The 19,937-nt window shown below is 36.2% G+C and overlaps 1 protein-coding gene across 4 annotated transcripts in view; it reads left to right on the top strand.

Moving 5' to 3' along the window:
- The window catches only part of PCLO (piccolo presynaptic cytomatrix protein), a 439,326-nt gene that overhangs the window by 375,560 nt on the left and 43,829 nt on the right, over window positions 1-19,937 (top strand). For all 4 annotated transcript variants that reach the window (XM_046020420.1, XM_046020422.1, XM_046020421.1 and 1 more), the window contains 2 exons: window positions 7,461-7,602; window positions 11,606-11,679. In XM_046020420.1, coding sequence (XP_045876376.1) covers window positions 7,461-7,602; window positions 11,606-11,679 — 216 coding nt within the window. The remainder of the gene's footprint in view (window positions 1-7,460; window positions 7,603-11,605; window positions 11,680-19,937) is intronic.

A 19,937-nucleotide genomic window follows, 5' to 3' on the forward strand; every position in this document is an offset into this window, starting at 1 on the left:
TTGAAAATGATCTATTCAGAGAAAGTAGAGATTCATGAGATTAACTAGAGAGGTAAGGTACCATAGAATGGGACATACATTGAGCAAATAACTGTTCAAACTCTTCTTTATTCTGTGGCCAGTAACTACATTTGAATGATATGAACAATAATAATGTTTGTTTTAATGTTACCCATATAAATCAGTCTGCTTTGGGCAAAATGTTTATATAAATCAAACTATTTGGATTCCATTTAATGAGAACATCGTTGTTAGTTACATGTCCTTGATCTAAGTTAGCAATTTCAGGATTATGTAAGAACATTTTTTAAAAACTGATTATTTTTAAATTACTTTCCACTCAAAACAGTCTTGCATGTTTTGCAAGCAAACTGCGAGAGAATACTTATTGTTCAAAGTAGAATTAAATGAATATTGAAAAAGTAAGACTTGCTCTTGAGAACTTAATTCAAATCTTGCATTTTTTTTCCAAATATGATTCTCCCTATTAATCTTTTAAAGATAAAATCTTTATTGTGTTGTAACAATTATGTTAGTGTATTTTAGCACAAAACCGAAACTTGGTACTGAATAAATTCCTTGTTAACTCTATCTCTTTGAACACAACGAGAATTATAGTCTAAATCTATTAAAGATGAAATGATTTTTTAAAATTTTCCTTTATGATAATATCTTAATTGAGCTTTTTTCCATTAGTTACTAGAAAATTTTGGTTTCCAGTTAAATCGTATTTCATTTTAGATATTTTAAGTATTAAAACATTGCCTTGAGTTTATTTAGTATATTTAAATTAAATATTAAATATTTAAATATTTTATTTACTTCTTTGAAAACTAGTTCTGAACCAGAAACCTTAAGAAAGGGAGATGCACCTTAAAGACAGCATTCTAGCAAAAATATAAGAACCGTAACATACTGAGTCATCACACACATTTATGTAAGAAAAAAAATCCTCTCCACTTACTATTTAATTTTACTCTCACTTCCAAACACCTCTTATCCTAAAGTTATCTATTACTACTTCTGTTCCTGGAAGTGATCATTAGTCCTATTATCTACAAACTAGAAAAGGTCTGATTAGTGAGTATGGGAAATACCTCAAATTACTGATAGCATTAGATAAAAACAGATTGAATTGAGTATTGAAAACGTCTTGGAGATTCAGTCCTAGGGCATATGTGGATGGAGAAGGAAGAGTCTGAGCATGACTAAGCTTTACTACCTTTCCTGGGTTGTAGCAAATAAGAGACGTCACACCTCCTCTGTGAGAGAAGCCACTGTGTGAATAGGGAATATCTTATGGAACATATTTTGATTTTTGTAAGGAAAAAAAGACAGTCACATTCCATTTCTCAAGGTTTGTTATACCTTGGCGAGATTATTTATATATATATATATTCACCAGTAATGTGCCATTTTAAAGAAATGACATAGAAGTCTAAGCTGTTTTCAATACTTTCCTTTGTAAAAACTTGTAATTTAGAAGTATGTGGAAACTCCTCCAAGTAGCTGTATTGAAACCACCTATGCCATTTTGTTTTGGGCTGGTTTCTTTAGAATTTTTCCAAATCAGACAATGAATATCCTGAAGTAATATTTTTAAAATGTTAAATTTCTAAAGTCCTTTTTCATTTTAATACCGCTAAACTGTCACAGGGAGCATAAAAAAAAAAATGTGATTGGACCTAATTCAAGGAAAAACCTACCAAATAATGCTGGTAACAATGGACTGTAGATTGTGACCTTTTTAGGTTCACATTCAAAGCCATCAACAAATGAGTTAAAACTGCAAAATCTCATTTGTAAAAATAACAACCACAGAAACAACAATAAGAATAGATAGAGCAAAAGATAGGCAATGGGGAGAAAGTAGAAAAGGTCACCAAAGTAATGTCCAACTAAGTTAAAGCTAGCAAAAGAAAAAAATGTGCTATAAATAATAAGCTATAATAATAAGCTATAAAAATGCTATAAATACATAATATTGAAAATAGTTCCTTCAGTTCCATTATTAAGCTATTGAAATAAAATAATTATTGACTGATTTAATTTTGATCTATGAAGATAATATTAATACTATATCAACCAAGTAATTTGGGTGGACTATCAACATTATAAATTATTCCTAAAATATTTGGCTATATCTTTGAGCTGTTCCAAGGATTTAAACCAGCGACAGAACATCACAGGCAGCAAGGCTGTGTCCTGCATCCCAAGCCTGGAATTCTGAGGTAGGCAGAGACCTCACAATCTTACTTTGAAACAATTGGATGCGATAGAAAAGTGAATTAGCACTTTTTAGTTTTTCTTTTCTTTCTGCCCTTAATTAGTGTGTGGCTCAGAACAAATCAATTAACCTTTCCAGGGCTTAGTTTTTCTACAGACAAAATGATGGTTCTGGAGCAGGCTATCTCTAGAGTCCTTACTAGCTTTTTATTTCCATGCTTTCACAATTATAGAAAGTCAAGTCTACAGTTTTGTTCCATGGACTGTGAGCCCAGTGCTGCCATCGTGTGGTAGGTACAGTGATAGTTCTGCATTTTTAAGTATGGTTGAGCGGGGGAAAAACCAACAGAGCCAACAAATTGAAAACAGATGTGCAGTCAAAAAGACACTACCAGGTTTAATTAAGGTTAGCCACAGTGGAGTAATAAAACAAAATGATGTCTAACCATCTTCTATCTGAAGAAAATAAAGAGGTCAAAAAATAATTTAAAACAGATTGAATTGCCTCACAGAAGGTAAAATGTGTTTACTTGGAATGCCCCCTCAATAATTGAGGACGGAAATGATTTAACACTCCAGGATTGATTCCTCTAGGGTAAGGGAACCCTCTCTACGAGAGTGGGCTTCTTCCATCATACATTAATGAGATACATTCTTTCTCCTAGTTGGTACTTGCTAGTACAAATAGGAATTTAAAAAGAAAGTAGACAAAAAAATGTAGGCTTCCAAAATGCATTTTATTATTAAGTAATCCTCAGTTCCTCAAAAAAGAAACACTTCTCATGTGCAGTACAGGGGCACATGATATATTCAAGCATAATAGGTCCATGATCTCCAAAACTGATTAAAAGAGAATAAAGTTAGAACAGTTTTAAATTATTAATCTGGAATCATAAGACTATGGAAAGTCATATTTAGTTTTAATGTTTTAAAATACTATTTTAAAATATATTGTTTTTAAATATTATTTATATTTAAATATAAATCAGAGTTCACCAGTTGCCTGTATATCCAGATTTGGAACCCCCACAAATACTGATGTCTGTAAGAACACCATCTTCTTCTACATTAGAGTGTGACTATACATATTGTATCTCACTGTCATTCCAATTTAAATGTATATATAAAATATCCATGGTCCCATGGTCTGTTATGATTTTTTAATTCACAAAACTATGTACTCCCATGTTTAGTGTGTTATCATTAAATATTCCTTTCAATTAAACTGGTTTTGGAGGGATTGGGAAAAGAAAACATCTAGTTGAATGATCACATTTTTCTCTAACTATGACAGATTAAAGTTGCATCTTTGTTTTTAAAGCTACCAAAAGAAAATTAAAAATCACATTGCCCCAAGTTTCCTTGAAAAAACGTGGAGTAAAAAAACCCCTCCCACATCAGGTGGTGTTAATGAGAGATTTCTGATTTGCATAATGCACACAGCCAGATAAAAAGTAAAATATCTACGAAATTATTTGGATGTCTGAGTTGTGTGGTTAAAAGAAAGACTTATTAATTTTATTATTATTTCATGAAATATTGCTTCAGCATAGTTCCAGGATAAGCTTTGGAGAAGGCTACCATGGCAAAAACACGGGCTCGGCTTCCAACGGCAGCATGAATGTGACAACCAGAGCCAAGAATAGAAAGTGGTCTTTGCAGAAAGAGGCCTGTGATCTTGTGCTAGGAGAGTACGGATATAGAAGAGTTCGCTTCCGAGTGGGAAGAGAAGGAAAATACACAAAGCAGGTGCAATCCGAGCTGGACCTTTGCGGAAAAGTACAGTTCCGATATGAGAAAGTGAAAGGGGCAGAGAAAGGCGTAACAAAATCAGAACGGGCCCAGCTAGAGCTCAGGATGGGGGGGGGGGGGGGGGGAAGCCAAGCCAAAGGGAGCCAGCATGAGGGGTCTAAGTGGGCTTCCGTGAAAAAGGTACAAAGGAGAATGACCGGAGATACATTTGGAAAGAAGCAGATGGTTAAGGACTTAGGCAAACTAAAGAATGTGACCAAAACCATGAGATGTCTTGAAATTACATTGAGACCCTGCCTCTGATGTCCAATCGTAAAAGCACTTTATTCATTAACGTGTTGGAGATAACGGAGGTTTAGCTCAATGTGAGAGAATTGATATGTTCTTATTTGGAGACTGTTTCAAGAGAAAGAAAGTAGTAAATGTGTGTATGGTTTCAACTGTCTGATAAAGAACTATTAAAATACTTGGGTTTTCATTCCAGTTTATCAAAACCTCTGCATTTCTGTATGTTTAATTGCATTTTATGCTATGTAGATAGCCCAGTAAAAAACAAAGTTCTCTTCATTTTTTTAAGGCTTTGTTTATTTATTTGAAAGAGATCACAAGTAGGCAGAGAGGCAGACAGAGAGAAGGGGGGAAGCAGGCTCCCTGCTGAGCAGAGAGCCCAATTTGGGGCTTGATCCCAGGACGCTGGGATCATGACCTGAGCGGAAGGCAGAGGCTTTAACCCACTGAGCCACCGAGCGCCCCTCTTCTGCATTTTTAATTGAATTCACTTTAACTACCAGCCATCAGGCTCTCTTGTACGCTACACTTCCACACCAGATTGGGGGTGGAGGGGAATCAGTCAAGCACCAGATGTTTGGGGAAGATGATGCCCAACATCTTGATTAATGTGAATTGTTCACCTAACTTCTAACTGCCCAAAGTTTCTTTAGACTCAGACTTACACAAAATTTTGTTTTCTAAATATATTAGGTAGACTTAGACTTATTCCAGTATATGTGTATGGTCTCTAGATTTGGTTTTCTTTCTTTTTCGATTTCTTATAAATTATTATTTGTTTGCATTTAAATCTACAGCACTGTACAGGCTTTCCAAATGAGATTTCTATTCACCTACTCAAGATGAAAAACTCTCCTTAAATTTATTTCTAGCCTTGTTCCTTTCTTCTTGTTATATTGTTTTATATTCTGTACACATCTCAAATTCCCCAAGAGAGGAATAGAACTAGAAATTGCATCAGGTAAAATCAAAGTTCACAACAAAAAGATTGAGTATTTTGAAATTTAAATAAGATGGCTCTGCTATAATAGCTATTTTGATGCATCGTGAGATTGCTTTTGGTTGAAACTTGTTTTAATCTAGTAAAAGTAAATTGATTTAAAAATTAGTGTATATTAATTAAGGCTTGTTTTTGAAAATGGTATATTGAGATTTTCCAGTTGATGGTATTAAAGTGATTCATTCAATATTATCTTGAAAAATATTAATGATAGTGTTGATTGGATTACATAATGCCAATCAAAAAGCATGGCAGCTTTCCTTTATTTACAACTAGTTGACTAATCTGACTCATTATGATCATACAGTTTAATTTACTTTATTAATGTTCATAATTTATATCATAATCCTATATCCTTTATAGTTTTTAAGTTATTCTTTTAAAAACTCCTTAAGTTCACACTATATACACCATCTGGGTTTCTTTTACATAGAAAATTTCAAACATTATAACTATCATTCTGTCTCCTCAAATCTACTATGGGTTACTGATAATTCATCAGTGACTCGTTATTTAACAATATTCAAGCCTTTTTCTAAATAGCTAGTCCCAATTTATAGATACCTGTTAAGTTATTGACCGACATTTTTCCCTTATTTCTCTATTCTGAGAAAGTGATCTTGCTATCACTGCAATAGATATTGTAACAATTCCTGTTGACTTTAGAGAATCTGTTGTCCCTAAAATAAGTAGGGAATTGGGGAAGAGCCAAAACCTTTGCAAGACTTGATCCTAATTACCCTGATGGTGGATGTCCTGTCCTCAATGGTTTCCCTCACAATGTCTGTATTTTCCCCTTCATTTGGATGTATTGATTTTATTAAAATTCCACCAGATTAAGAGTGATTTTGTTTGTGTACATCTCTTGAGTGAAAGTATAGATATCTTAGAATCATTAAATGACTATCAATGATTCACCCACAGTGTGAATCTATCCAACTGCTTAAGAAACTCCTGAAAGACTCGAAGTATTTTTGTATCCTAGAACATGTCTAGAATTGGAAAGAAAATCAAGGAAATTTCATTATCAGGGACTAGGCATGCTCAAAGACATAGGGAGCAGCGATTGTCAGGAAAACCCTGCAGAAAAGGTTGAGGGTATGACAAGTAAAATCACAAGATGAAGAAGGGAAAGTAACTGAACTCCTGCTTTATCTCACTCCCCATGGTCATGGTTATGAGTGGAGGTCTCTGTAATGGAACCCATTATTTGCAAATACAGAAGCCAAGACTGTTTAGATCTACTCCAGAACAAGCTAGGATTCCAAATCCTGTCAGTATGATCTAAGCTCTTGCTCTTAAATTCTGACCATGTGGCAGAAGACATAATGATAATTTTTAAAATTTGCCTAGAGAAACTTCTCTCCACAAAAAGAAGAGGAAACATTTGCTTTCTCTTCCATCTTCTGCATCGAAAGACCCCCCCAATCTCCTCCGATCTGTAACCCCACTAACAATATTGTACAGTACTCCTACTGTATTAGAAAACACAGAATTATAATGTTTCTATGGGCATATGGATTGTTTTATCAAAAAAAAATCAAACTTAAGGAATTATTGAAACAAGTCCCAATCAGAAATGAAGAAATGCCGAAGGGGAAACAAAGATCTTCCCTGCTGGGAAGAGTTGTTAGAAATACATACAAACAAGCACAGAATTCTTCAATCACTTCTTGAAACCATCTGTTCTATTTTGCATCTTCACTTCTCAGGAGAAAAACACATTATTGGTTAATATGGAAAATAATTAAGAAATTTTCCCTTATGCCACTATTTCTCTCTACCCAAGTCTTTCTAAACTCCTTTCTCCATGAAATAGCCAAAATTCATATTTGCTTGTCCTTACCGTGAGACTGTACAAAGGAACCACAAAAAGAACCAAGAATAATGACAATAGTAATAGACTGGTTACATACTACTAAACTCAAACAATTGTTTGGGGGTTTTTTGTTGTTGTTGTTGTTGTTTTTATATCTCTGTGTCCAAAAAAAAAAAAAAAAATCAAGTACTTAGTGTTACCACAGCACCTTATTGGTTAAGGAAAAGAAAATGAACGGCAGATTAAGAAATGTGGAGTTCTTGCTAGAGCTGTTTCATTATCCATGTCAATGAAGAAAACGTATAATGATGCCTTTGGAGATCAAGGGGAGTTTCATTGATTGACTGTGGTGTTGACTCTTCCCACACCATGCAGCAAAGCCTACCAATCACCGGCCTGCAGAAAGCTCCGTGTCCACCGGCTCCTCGGGCAGCAGCTTTGGCAGTGGGTATAGCGTGGACAGTGAAGGAAGCAGCAGCACCGCAGGGGAGACTAATCTATTTCCTATTCCAAGGATGTAAGTGTGGGTTTTTTTCTTTCTTTTTTTTCCCCCCACTACAAAGTTAACAGCATCATGAGTAAGCTTTTCTTAACACTTAACAGGAAATAACGAGATAATTACCCAGTTCTGACTCATTGTCCCCAAAGCACTTCGACTGTTTATGCCTACATAGAAAATAGACTGTTCAGGAAAGACTGGATTAATTTAGTCCATTCTAAGGATGGACACTGGTCACTTCCAGGACTATTTCATCAGTACAATCTGCATTTAATAGGAAAACTGCTACAATAATAATTAAGTTCGGCAGCAATAGTCCGTTGATGCAGTAATCACATAATGATCAAACACAAATATTATTGGTGTTTGAGATAAACTTAGATTAATTTACTTTGAATTGGGAGAGATTTAAAATTTAAAGAGCTCATATATCATTTTTGAAATAGATAACACATTGGGCTCCTCATATAGACTCTTCAGTAATCTTTCCACAATTAAAATGGAATATTTTGAAGCGTTTCCATATTTTCTAGAACAAATATCCAGTAAATAGGGGTCCCAGTAGATAGTCTTGGAATAAATTCATTTGTAATATGTTAAACCTCAAGATATTGATACCGCAGATTGAATGCAAAACGGAAGCAGATTGTGTTTAGGATGTGTTAGAGTGGGCTTAGCCATGTTGGTAGCAAAAGTTAGAGGCATCCAAGAGATATATGTAGGTTATGTCTGCTCTAGTATCAAAATCTAGATTTTCCAACCTTTCCTTCTCCTCCCAGGGAACAAGTTTTCCAGGTTTTGAAAAGCGTCTTTGGGCCACCCATCTCCACCATCTAGGTCAGGTCAGGGCAAATCTACCTTTGCAAGGTCTGTGAGCTAAAAATGGCCTTCACTTTTTTAAATGTGTTGGGGCAGGAGGGAAACAGAAGAATCGCATTTTATGACACATAAAAATTGTATGAAATTGAAATTTCAGCGTCCACAAATAAAGTTTATTGGAAAGCACACCCATTCGCTAATGTGTTGCCTAATGTCGCTTCTGCCCTCTAGAGGCAGACTTGAGCTCAGGACCATTCAAACCATCTCCTATCTGGCTCCCTTTGGAGTTTGCAGACCCCTGGTCCCGGCACCTGTTAAAGGATCTTCATTTTCTCCAATGTTGAGTGAAGCCATTTCTGGGAGTGGAATTCTAGTTCTCTTTGTTTTAATGTCAAGGTTTTTATAAATCTTTCCTTCTATTGTCCAGATTAGTCCGAATATTTAGATAATGGCTCAGTTTATAAAAACAAAATAATGTGTGTGTGTGCGGGGGGGGGGGGGGGTTTGTACACTGAAAAATGTGTTTATTTTATGATTTTCTAGTTACAGTTTTCCTACTTCAACTGTTACATTATTGGATCACTTTTATTTTTTAGTAAGACTTGGGCTATGGATTCAGTATTATTTATATTTAATTAGTTCTTTTTTATCGGACATTACTTCTAAAAGCAGTCTGATCTCATTAGTCCTCTTTCTCTGATGATCCTGTATGAAGAGAATTTCAGCAAATTCATTACATATCTCTCGCTAGGCTGTGAATATCATATGAATTTGTAATTTTTTAACCACACATCACTTAATATCCTTCCAATTTATCCATACATTTCAAATATTTAAACACTGATGATAAAGTTATAACTTCCAGAGAAAAAGCGTGTTATTTCCTCAGTATCTGAATATCTGAAGTGGAATTAGATTATTTATTTTTTTACATACATACCACATTCCAATTTTGTTTTTCCCATTTTCCTCAAAGCCTTTCAAAACTGCCTGAGGTACACCATTGTTTTGCTGTATGAGCACAAAGAAAATTCTTGTTTCCAAAGCAATATTTGGTACTTCTTTTACATACCCTTTTGTGTCTAACACAATTACTGCTTAAGTTAACATAAGAGTTCAATAACTATTGGTGATTGATTAACAAATAGAAATTATAAAGTGTGTAGTCCGCATGTTCTGACCTGAATTCAGAATTCAGAAAAATTCAGAATTTAGAAAAATTGCATCCTTCATATAACTCATAGTCATGTTTCCTTCGTATTTCATTTAGCTTCACGATGCTGCAGAAGTACTTGTAAGATCTTAGAAATGCCTCCTGTACACATTTACCTGTGCATCTAACGTTAGGATCGGTTTTCATTAGAAAAAAAGACTGCAGCTGAATACCAGATACCATTAAAATTCAAAATCTAGGACTCAAGGTCAAATAAAAAAGTACCCAAATTTTACTATTACTAAAAATTATAATTATTTTGTCAAAATTGGACATACATAGAAGAGTAATTTTTTAGTACTCTCATGTGTCAGATGAACACTCCTAAAATGATTTTCCTTTCCATTTGAGTTTGATTCAGTAACAGGACGTTTGGTTCCCTCTGCTAGTCATAGTGTCTTGTTCACAGTAAGACTGCTACTGTATTGTTAAGCTTTTCTCTCTCATCGGAACAGAGCAGAGCGAATTCTTTCTTTAAACTTACCATCCACTTTTATTGAATCTCATTGAAGCAATTACAAAGATTTAAGTTTCTTTTATTGCTTAATCAAGACTTTTTTGACATATATTCAGAGGCAGACCATGTCTATATGTATATAAGTATATACATGATTTCTAACATTTTTGCGTGTCCTTCACACTTGATAAGAATTTGTGTTTAAACCTTTGACCTAGAATTGTCATAATGGAAAAATGTAATGGCTTTCAAGATAAAATAATCTCTGAGTTTATATCTACTCCTCTTTCATTATGTGCAGAACCATCTCTATAGAATGCTAAGAGAATCTTTAAAGCCGTTTTCAAGTGAGATGTGATTGGATTCTTAAGAAAGAAATACGATTCCATTCTCAGCAAATTTATCAAAGCAAATGTTTTTGTGAAAGTAAGAATTAATTGTTAGCAAACCTTGCTGTGTTAGAATTATTATCTAGAAAGTATAGTATCAAAAAAAAAAGAAAGTATAGTATCGAGGCATTCTTTTGTTCAAACACCCTTTTTAAAACTTAGGTGTTTTTATTTCATCATTTTAAAACATCTTATATAAGTATGTATAAAGGCAACTCCAAAATCTTTTCTATGCTATGTAGCTTTTTCTCTTATCGAAAAAATAAGAAGCGTTTGGGCTGTTACATTATCAATATTCTGAACACACAGTGCTTAGAGTATCATGAATTCTTCATTGATTTGCCCTTCTTGAAAGTTCGAGGCTGAAACTGAAGGAGTAGTAGACTCTGGTTGAATTCTAAAGCCATTATGTTCATACCTACCTATTAATATTTTCTATTTATTGAATTTTATGTTGTTTCAGGCACTGTGTTAAGTACTGTATATAAATTTTCCATGTGATTTTCTCCTACCCAAAAGCTAGATAGTGTTACTATCTTTATATTACAAAAGGAGAAATAGATTCACCAGATTGAGTAGATTTGCCTTAGATGACACATAGCATGAAATAGTGAAGCCAGAGGCAGAGACCAGGAAGTCTGACTTCAAAAGCTAATATGCTACACACAGTTGAAACCAGACGGGATCTGAAATTCACTAAGTGAAATAAAATCTGTGTTATTACAATATTATTCTTTTAAGTTATTTAATTCAACATCTCCCTTCTCCCAAAGGGTCTATAAAAGTCATCATAACAAAACATAAAGACATAAAAACTCTCCTCACCTCTTAAGTTAAAAATGAAAAAAACAACAACACCGTAATTCTCAAACAAAATTTAAAAATTTCATGATAGTCTGATCTTTGATGAATGAGTCAACAAATAAGACACTGAGTTTTGAGGTGTTATGTTCAGACTAAGTTGGAAAAAGAAACAAGCCCCTATTTTAAAATTAACATGATACAGAGCAATTTATGGACATTCAAGTAACTTATTGCAGGTCTGAATATATAATGTTACTCTTTTTGGGGGGAACTTGGTCTTCTCATTTGCATTTAAGAGACCATAACTAAATGTGTAACCTTTTATTTTCTTTTAAACAGAGGGAAGATGGGGCAGAATGGGCAAGAGCCTGTAAAGCAGCCAGGAGTAGGAGTGGGACTAGCAGACACGGAGGGTAAGTTAAAATGTATAATACTGGATTTTTGTTAACTCTGCATGTTACACTATGAGTGTTTGATGTGTTTCTCTTTGAATACAAATGTAAATTTCTTTTTTTTTTTTTTCACTTTTTAAAATTTCTTTTCAGGGTAACAGTATTCATTATTTTTGCACCACACCTAGTGCTCCATGCAATACGTGCCCTCCCTATTACCCACCACCTGATTCCCCAACCTCCCGTCCCCCGCCCCTTCAAAACCCTCAGGTTGTTTTTCAGAGTCCATAGTCTCTTGTGGTTCATCTCCCCTTCCAATTTCCCTCAACTCCCTTCTCCTCTCCATCTCCCCATGTCCTCCATGTTATTTGTTATGCTCCACAAATAAGTGAAACCATATGATACTTGACTCTCTCTGCTTGACTTATTTCACTCAGCATAATCTCTTCCAGTCCCGTCCATGTTGCTACAAAAGTTGGGTATTCATCCTTTCTGGTGGAGGCATAATACTCCATCGTGTATATGGACCATATCTTCCTTATCCATTCGTCCGTTGAAGGGCGTCTTGGTTCTTTCCACAGTTTGGCGACCGTGGCCATTGCTGCTATAAACATTGGGGTACAGATGGCCCTTCTTTTCACTACATCTGTATCTTTGAGGTAAATGCCCAGTAGTGCAATTGCAGGTTCATAGGGAAGCTCTATTTTTTATTTCTTGAGGAATCTCCACACTGTTCTCCAAAGTGGCTGCCCCAACTTGCATTCCCACCAACAGTGTAAGAGGGTTCCTCTTTCTCCACATCCTCTCTAACACATGTTGTTTCCTGTCTTGCTAATTTGGCCATTCTAACTGGTGTAAGGTGGTATCTCAATGTGGTTTTAATTTGAATCTCCCTGATGGCTAGTCATGATGAGCATTTTTTCATGTGTCTGATAGCCATACAAATGTAAATTTCTAAGTGCTAATGGCAACAACACTAGGAAAATGATACCATTCTCTATGTTATCTAGTAGAATTATTTTGTAATTTCATTTAACAATTTCCCAATTTCTTGATTTACATTTAACATTTAAATACTTTGGGGTACTAAAAATTTAAAAGAGAAAGAAAAGTGAGAAGGATGATATGGGGGGAGACTCAGAAGACTCTCAGGGAAATCTCGTTGAGATTTTTAAAAAATATTTTGTTAAAATACCATACAAATAGAAAATAAAACATGAAACTTCACTTAAAATGGAAATTCTTAAATGTATGGAGCTCAGAAGAAATTAATGGCATAAAAATCAGTTTACAGGAAAAAAATGACTAACTTCTAAAGTAAAAACCCAATTTGATTACAAAATGCAAGAAAATCTTGAACTTTGGGAGATATTCAGTACCTGTAAGGTATACAATGACTAGCTTATCTTTCATAATATTGTGGTAAGATCTGAAAACACTATTAGCCTTCTTAGATTGCATAACCTCTCAGTAATTTCAACTGTCTTAATTACTTTATACTATTCTAAGTACTTTTCATATATTATCTCATTTAATTCTTAAAATTACCCATGAAGGTAAATAATACCATATACTGGTTTTTACGTAAGAAGAAACGGAGGTGCAAATATCACACAAGATAAGAGCAAGTAACCTGAACCCAAGCACATGATGCCACCTGCTATGAAAAGGAATGATTAATGGCATGGTATCACAAAGACACTAGATGAAGAAATAGGAAACCCAGATTTGGATTTCAAATCTGGTCCTGTTATCTAACTGGTGACCTGATCTGTCTTCAGAAACTTCATCTGGCAAAAGTTGGATGCCAATGATGGCTAGGTTCCTTGTGGATTAGTAGATACCACATTTTTCTGATTCTATTAAAACTTTTTCTTTAGATTCATTCAAAGACTATATTATCTGCTGCTGTATTACCCAGGGTTCCACCGTTAATCTACCCATCATTTTATACACTCAGTACATAAACTCAGCAATTCTCATCTATATGTTGATTAGGTCCAAATTTACCCTCCAGACTCCCTAGAATTCAGCCTCCAATAGTTCATGTCTGCCAGGCACTTGCATCCAACCAACAAAATGGAAACCACTCTGAATATTTAAAATAGGGGAAGTTGATGGCTGGCAATGGTTACATACTCATAGTCTCCCTGAGAAACTGGGCAGTGTGATAGCAGACCTAGTGAGGTGGCAGAAGGAAGCGACTGTCCTGAGAGCTGAAACCAGGGCAAGCCTGAATTGCAGGGAGAAGGGGACAAGGAAGAGAAAGAGAAAATGCCAGAAATACATCTGGAGATAGATGAGGATGGGGAGAAGTATCCTGGTTACTTCCTTCTTCCCATTCTCCTATCTCTGCCAGTGCTGCCTGATCAAATCCCACTGGAAGCCAACTGCCAGGCGAGCCAGGGAAACAGCCAAGGGGACAGCTACCCTGATAGGAGAGCAGGGGGCAGCCGGAGAATGCACCCAAGGGCCCAGAGGTGCAGGGCCAGTGCAGTATCTTGCCTGAAGGTCCCATGGAAGAATCAGATTACATATGTCCTGACTTAATTCACCCTCCACCAGATTTTGTGTCCTTCTCCTCCTGTGCTCTTCTACCACTAACCAAATCTGTTCTCCTTTACACAATAATTTGCATATTTTGTTCTTTGATTTGAATGTATCTGTTTTTATGCCTGTCACCTCCATAAAATTGAACAACATTTAGCCTAGAGCTATGGTTTAGTCAACCTGGTTGCCCAGTACTTGGCAGAAAATTTACCCATAGAGTCGCTTCTAGAGTGTTTGTTGAACTCCTGTATACCATTCATCAGGGACTTTGGTTACTATTGAATCAACTGTGTGTCTTGGATCTTTCCAAGCAGCAAGAGCACAGTACAATGTTCCATTGATTCTTTTCTCTCTTCATTTCCCTCATGGTTTTTTAATCATTTCCTTTGACTACATAAAGCTTTTCATGTCTTTGGTTTAAAAAAAGAAGAATGTTTGTTGAGTGAATGAATAAATGATATAATAATATATGAAAATAATGCCCATTGATTTTTTTTATTAAATTTTTTAAATTTATTTTTTATTTTTTTATAAACATATAATATATTTTTATCCCCAGGGGTACAGGTCTGTGAATCACCAGGTTTACACACTTCACAGCACTCACCATAGCACATACCCTCCCCAGTGTCCATAACCCCCCTCCCCCTCTCTCAACTCCGCCTCCCCCCAGCAACCCTCAGTTTGTTTTGTGAGATTAAGAGTCACTTATGGTTTGTCTCCCTCCCAATCCCATCTTGTTTCATTTATTCTTCTCCTATCCCCCTAACCCCCCATGTTGCATCTCCACGTCCTCATATCAGGGAGATCATATGATAGTTGTCTTTCTCCAATTGACTTATTTCAACTAAGCATGATACCCTCTAGTTCCATCCACGTCATTGCAAATGGCAAGATTTCATTTCTTTTGATGGCTACATAGTATTCCATTGTGTATATACACCACATCTTCTTTATCCATTCATCTGTTGATGGACATATAGGTTCTTTCCATAGTTTGGGTATTGTAGACATTGCTGCTATAAACATTCAGGTGCACGTGCCCCTTCGGATCACTACGTTTGTATCTTCTTTTTTTTTTAAGATTTTATTTATTTATTTGACAGCAAGAGAGAGAGATCACAAGTAGGCAGAGAGGCAGGGAGAGAGAGAGAGAGGGAAGCAGACTCCCTGCCAAGCAGAGAGCCCAATGTGGGACTCGATCCCAGGACCCTGAGATCATGACCCGAGCCGAAGGCAGCGGCTTAACCCACTGAGCCACCCAGGCGCCCCCGTTTGTATCTTTAGGGTAAATACCCAGTAGTGCAATTGCTGGGTCATAGGGTAGTTCTATTTTCAACATTTTGAGGAACCTCCATGCTGTTTTCCAGAGTGGTTGCACCAGCTTGTATTCCCACCAACAGTGGAGGAGGGTTCCCCTTTCTCCACATCCTTGCCAGCATCTCTCATTTCCTGACTTGTTAATTTTAGCCATTCTGACTGGTGTGAGGTGATATCTCATTGTGGTTTTGATTTGTATTTCCCTGATGCTCAGTGACGTGGAGCACTTTTTCATGTGTCTGTTGGCCATCGATGTCTTCTTTGCAGAAATGTCTGTTCATGTCCTCTGCCCATTTCTTGATTGGATTATTTGTTCTTTGGGTGTTGAGTTTGCTAAGTTCCTTGTAGATTTTGGACACTAGCCCTTTATCTGATATGTCGTTTGCAAATATCTTCTCCCATTCTGTCAGTTGTCTTTTGGTTTTGTTAACTGTTTCCTTTGCTGTGCAAAAGCTTATGATCCTGATGAAATCCCAATAGTTCATTTTTTCCCTTGCTTCCCTTGCCTTTGGCAATGTTCCTAGGAAGATGTTGCTGCGGCTGAGGTCAAAGAGGTTGCTGCCTGCAACCTTTCTCACATTGAGGTCCTTCATCCATTTTGAGTCTATTTTCGTGTGTGGTGTAAGGAAGTGGTCCAATTTCATTTTTCTGCATGTGGCTGTCCAATTTTCCCAGCACCATTTATTGAAGAGGCTGTCTTTTTTCCATTGGACATTCTTTCCTGCTTTGTCGAAGATTAGTTGACCATAGAGTTGAGGGTCGATTTCTGGGCTCTCTATTCTGTTCCATTGATCTATGTGTCTGTTTTTGTGCCAATACAATGCTGTCTTGATGATGACAGCTTTGTAATAGAGCTTGAAGTCCGGAATTGTGGTGCCACCAACTTTGGCTTTCTTTTTCAATATTCCTTTGGCTATTTGAGGTCTTTTCTGGTTCCATATAAATTTTAGGATTATTTGTTCCAGTTCTTTGAAAAAAATGGGTGGTATTTTGATAGGGATTGCATTAAATGTGTAGATTGCTTTAGGTAGCATAGACATTTTCACAATATTTATTCTTCCAATCCAGGAGCATGGAACATTTTTCCATTTCTTTGTGTCTTCTTCAATTTCTTTCATGAGTACTTTATAGTTTTCTGCATATAGATTCTTAGCCTCTTTGGTTAGGTTTATTCCTAGGTATCTTATAGTTTTGGGTGCAGTTGTAAATGGGATTCACTCCTTAATTTCTCCTTCTTCTGTCTTGTTGTTGGTGTACAGAAATGCAACTGATTTCTGTGCATTGATTTTATATCCTGACACTTTACTGAATTCCTGTTTTGGAGTGGAGTCTTTTGGGTTTTCCACATATAGTATCATATCATCTGCGAAGAGTGATAGATCTGACTTCTTTTTTGCCGATTTGGATGCCTTTAATTTCCTTTTGTTGTCTGATGGCTGAGGCTAGGACTTCTAGTACTGTGTTGAATAGCAGTGGTGATAATGGACATCCCTGCTGTGTTCCTGACCTTAACGGAAAAGCTCTCAGTTTTTCTCCACTGAGAATGATATTTGCAGTGGGTTTTTCATAGATGGTTTTGATAATATTGAGGTATGTACCCTCTATCCCTACACTTTGAAGAGTTTTGATCAGGAAGGGATGCTGTACTTTGTCAAATGCTTTTTCAGCATCTATTGAGAGTATCATATGGTTCTTGTTCTTTCTTTTATTAATGTCTTGTATCACATTGATTTATTTGCAGATGGTGAACCAACCTTTCAGCCCTGGAATAAATCCCACTTGGTCGTGGTGAATAATCCTTTTAATGTACTGTTGAATCCTATTGGCTAGTATTTTGGTGAGAATTTTTGCATCTGTGTTCATCAAGGATATTGGTCTGTAGTTCTCTTTTTTGGTGGGATCCTTGTCTGGTTTGGGGATCAAGGTGATGCTGGCCTCATAAAATGAGTTTGGAAGTTTTCCTTCCATTTCTATTTTTTGGAACAGTTTCAGGAGAATAGGAATTAATTCTTCTTTAAATGTTTGGTAGAATTCCCCTGGGAAGCCGTCTGGCCCTGGGCTTTTGTTTGTTTGGAGATTTTTGATGACTGTTTCAATCTCCTTACTGGTTATGGGCCTGTTCGGGTTTTCTATTTTTTCCTGGTTCAGTTGTTGTAGTTTATATGTCTCTAGGAATGCATCCATTTCTTCCAGATTGTCAAATTTGTTGGCGTAGAGTTGCTCATTCCGGATTGTCAAATTTGTTGGCGTAGAGTTGCTCATAGTATGTTCTTATAATTGTCTGTATTTCTTTGGTGTTAGTTGTGATCTCTCCTCTTTCATTCATGATTTTATTTATTTGGGTCCTTTCTGTTTTCTTTTTGATAAGTCTGGCCAGGGGTTTATCAGTCTTATTAATTCTTTCAAAGAACCAGCTCCTAGTTTTGTTGATTTGTTCTATTGTTTTTTGGTTTCTTTTTCATTGATTTCTGCTCTGATCTTTATGATTTCTCTTCTCCTGCTGGGTTTAGAGTTTCTTTCTTGTTCTTTCTCTAGCTCCTTTAGGTGCAGGGTTAGGTTGTATACTTGAGACCTTTCTTGTTTCTTGAGAAAGGCTTGTACTGCTATATATTTCCTCTCAGGATTGCCTTTGCTGTGTCCCACAGATTTTGAACCATTGTGTTTTCATTATCATTTGTTTCCATGAATTTTTTCAGTTCTTCTTTAATTTCCTGGTTGACCCATTCATCCTTTAGAAGGATGCTGTTTAGTCTCCATGTATTTGGGTTCTTTCCAACTTTCCTCTTGTGATTGAGTTCTAGCTTCAGAGCATTGTGGTCTGAAAATATGCAGGGAATGATCCTAATCTTTTGATACCGGTTGAGACCTGATTTAGGACCCAGGATGGGATCTAATCTGGAGAATGTTCCATGTGCACTAGAGGAGAATGTGTATTCTGTTGCTTTGGGATGAAATGTTCTGAATATATCTGTGATGTCCATCTGGTCCAGTGTGTCATTTAAGGCCTTTATTTCCTTGTTGATCTTTTGCTTGGATGATCTGTCCATTTCAGTGAGGGGAGTGTTAAACTCCCCTACTATTATTGTATTATTATTGATGTGGTTCTTTGATTTTATTAATTGGTTTATATAGTTGGCTGCTCCCACGTTAGGTGCATAGATATTTAAAATTGTTAGATCTTCTTTTTGGACAGACACTTTGAATATGATATAGTGTTTTTCCTCATCTCTTATTATAGTCTTTAGCTTAAAATCTAATTGATCTGATATAAGGATTGCCACCCAGCTTTCTTCTGATGTCCATTAGCATGGTAAATTGTTTTCCACCCTCTCACTTTAAATCTGGAGGTGTCTTCACGTCTAAAATGAGTTTCTTGTAGGCAACATATAGATGGTTTTGTTTTTTTAATCCATTCTGATACCTTTGTCTTTTGATAGGGGCATTTAGCCCATTAACATTCAGGGTAACTATAGAGAGATATGAATTTAGTGCCATTGTATTGCCTGTAAGGTGACTGTTACTGTATATTGTCTCTGTTCCTTTCTGATCTACTACTTTTAGGCTCTCTCTTTGCTTAGAGGACCGCTTTCAATATTTCCTGTAGAGCTGGTTTGGCGTTTGCAAATTCTTTCAGTTTTTGTTTGTCTTGGAAGCTTCTTATCTCTCCTTCTATTTTCAATGATAGCCTAGCTGGATAGAGTATTCTTGGCTGCATGTTTTTCCTGTTTAGTGCTCTGAATATATCATGCCAGCTCTTTCTGGCCTGCCAGGTCTCTGTGGATAAGTCTGCTGCCAATCTAATATTTTTACCATTGTATGTTACAGACTTCTTTTCTCGGGCTGCTTTCAGGATTTTCTCTTCGTCACTAAGACTCGTAAATTTTACTATTAGGTGATGAGGTGTGGACCTATTCTTGTTGATTTTGAGGGGGGTTCTCTATACCTCCTGGATTTTGATGCTTGTTCCCTTTGCCATATTAGGGAAATTCTCTCCAATGATTCTCTCCAATAGACCTTCTGCTCCCCTCTCTGTTTCTTCTTCTTCTGGAATCCCAATTATTCTAATGTTGTTTCATCTTATGGTGTCAATTATCTCTCGAATTCTCCCCTCGTGGTCCAGTAGCTGTTTGTCCCTCTTTTGCTCAGCTTCTTTATTCTCTGTCATTTGGTCTTCTATATCACTAATTCTTTCTTCTGCCTCATTGATCCTACCAGTGAGAGCCTCCATTTTTGATTGCACCCATTAATAGCTTTTTTGATTTCAACTTGGTTAGATTTTAGTTCTTTAATTTCTCCAGAAAGGGCTTTTATATCTCCAGAGAGGGTTTCTCTAATATCTTTCATGCGTTTTTTGAGCCCGGCTAGAACCTTCAGATTCATCATTCTGAACTCTAGATCTGACATATTAC

This window comes from Meles meles, chromosome 10 (genome assembly GCF_922984935.1).
Source record: "Meles meles chromosome 10, mMelMel3.1 paternal haplotype, whole genome shotgun sequence".
Classification (NCBI taxonomy): domain Eukaryota; kingdom Metazoa; phylum Chordata; class Mammalia; order Carnivora; family Mustelidae; genus Meles; species Meles meles.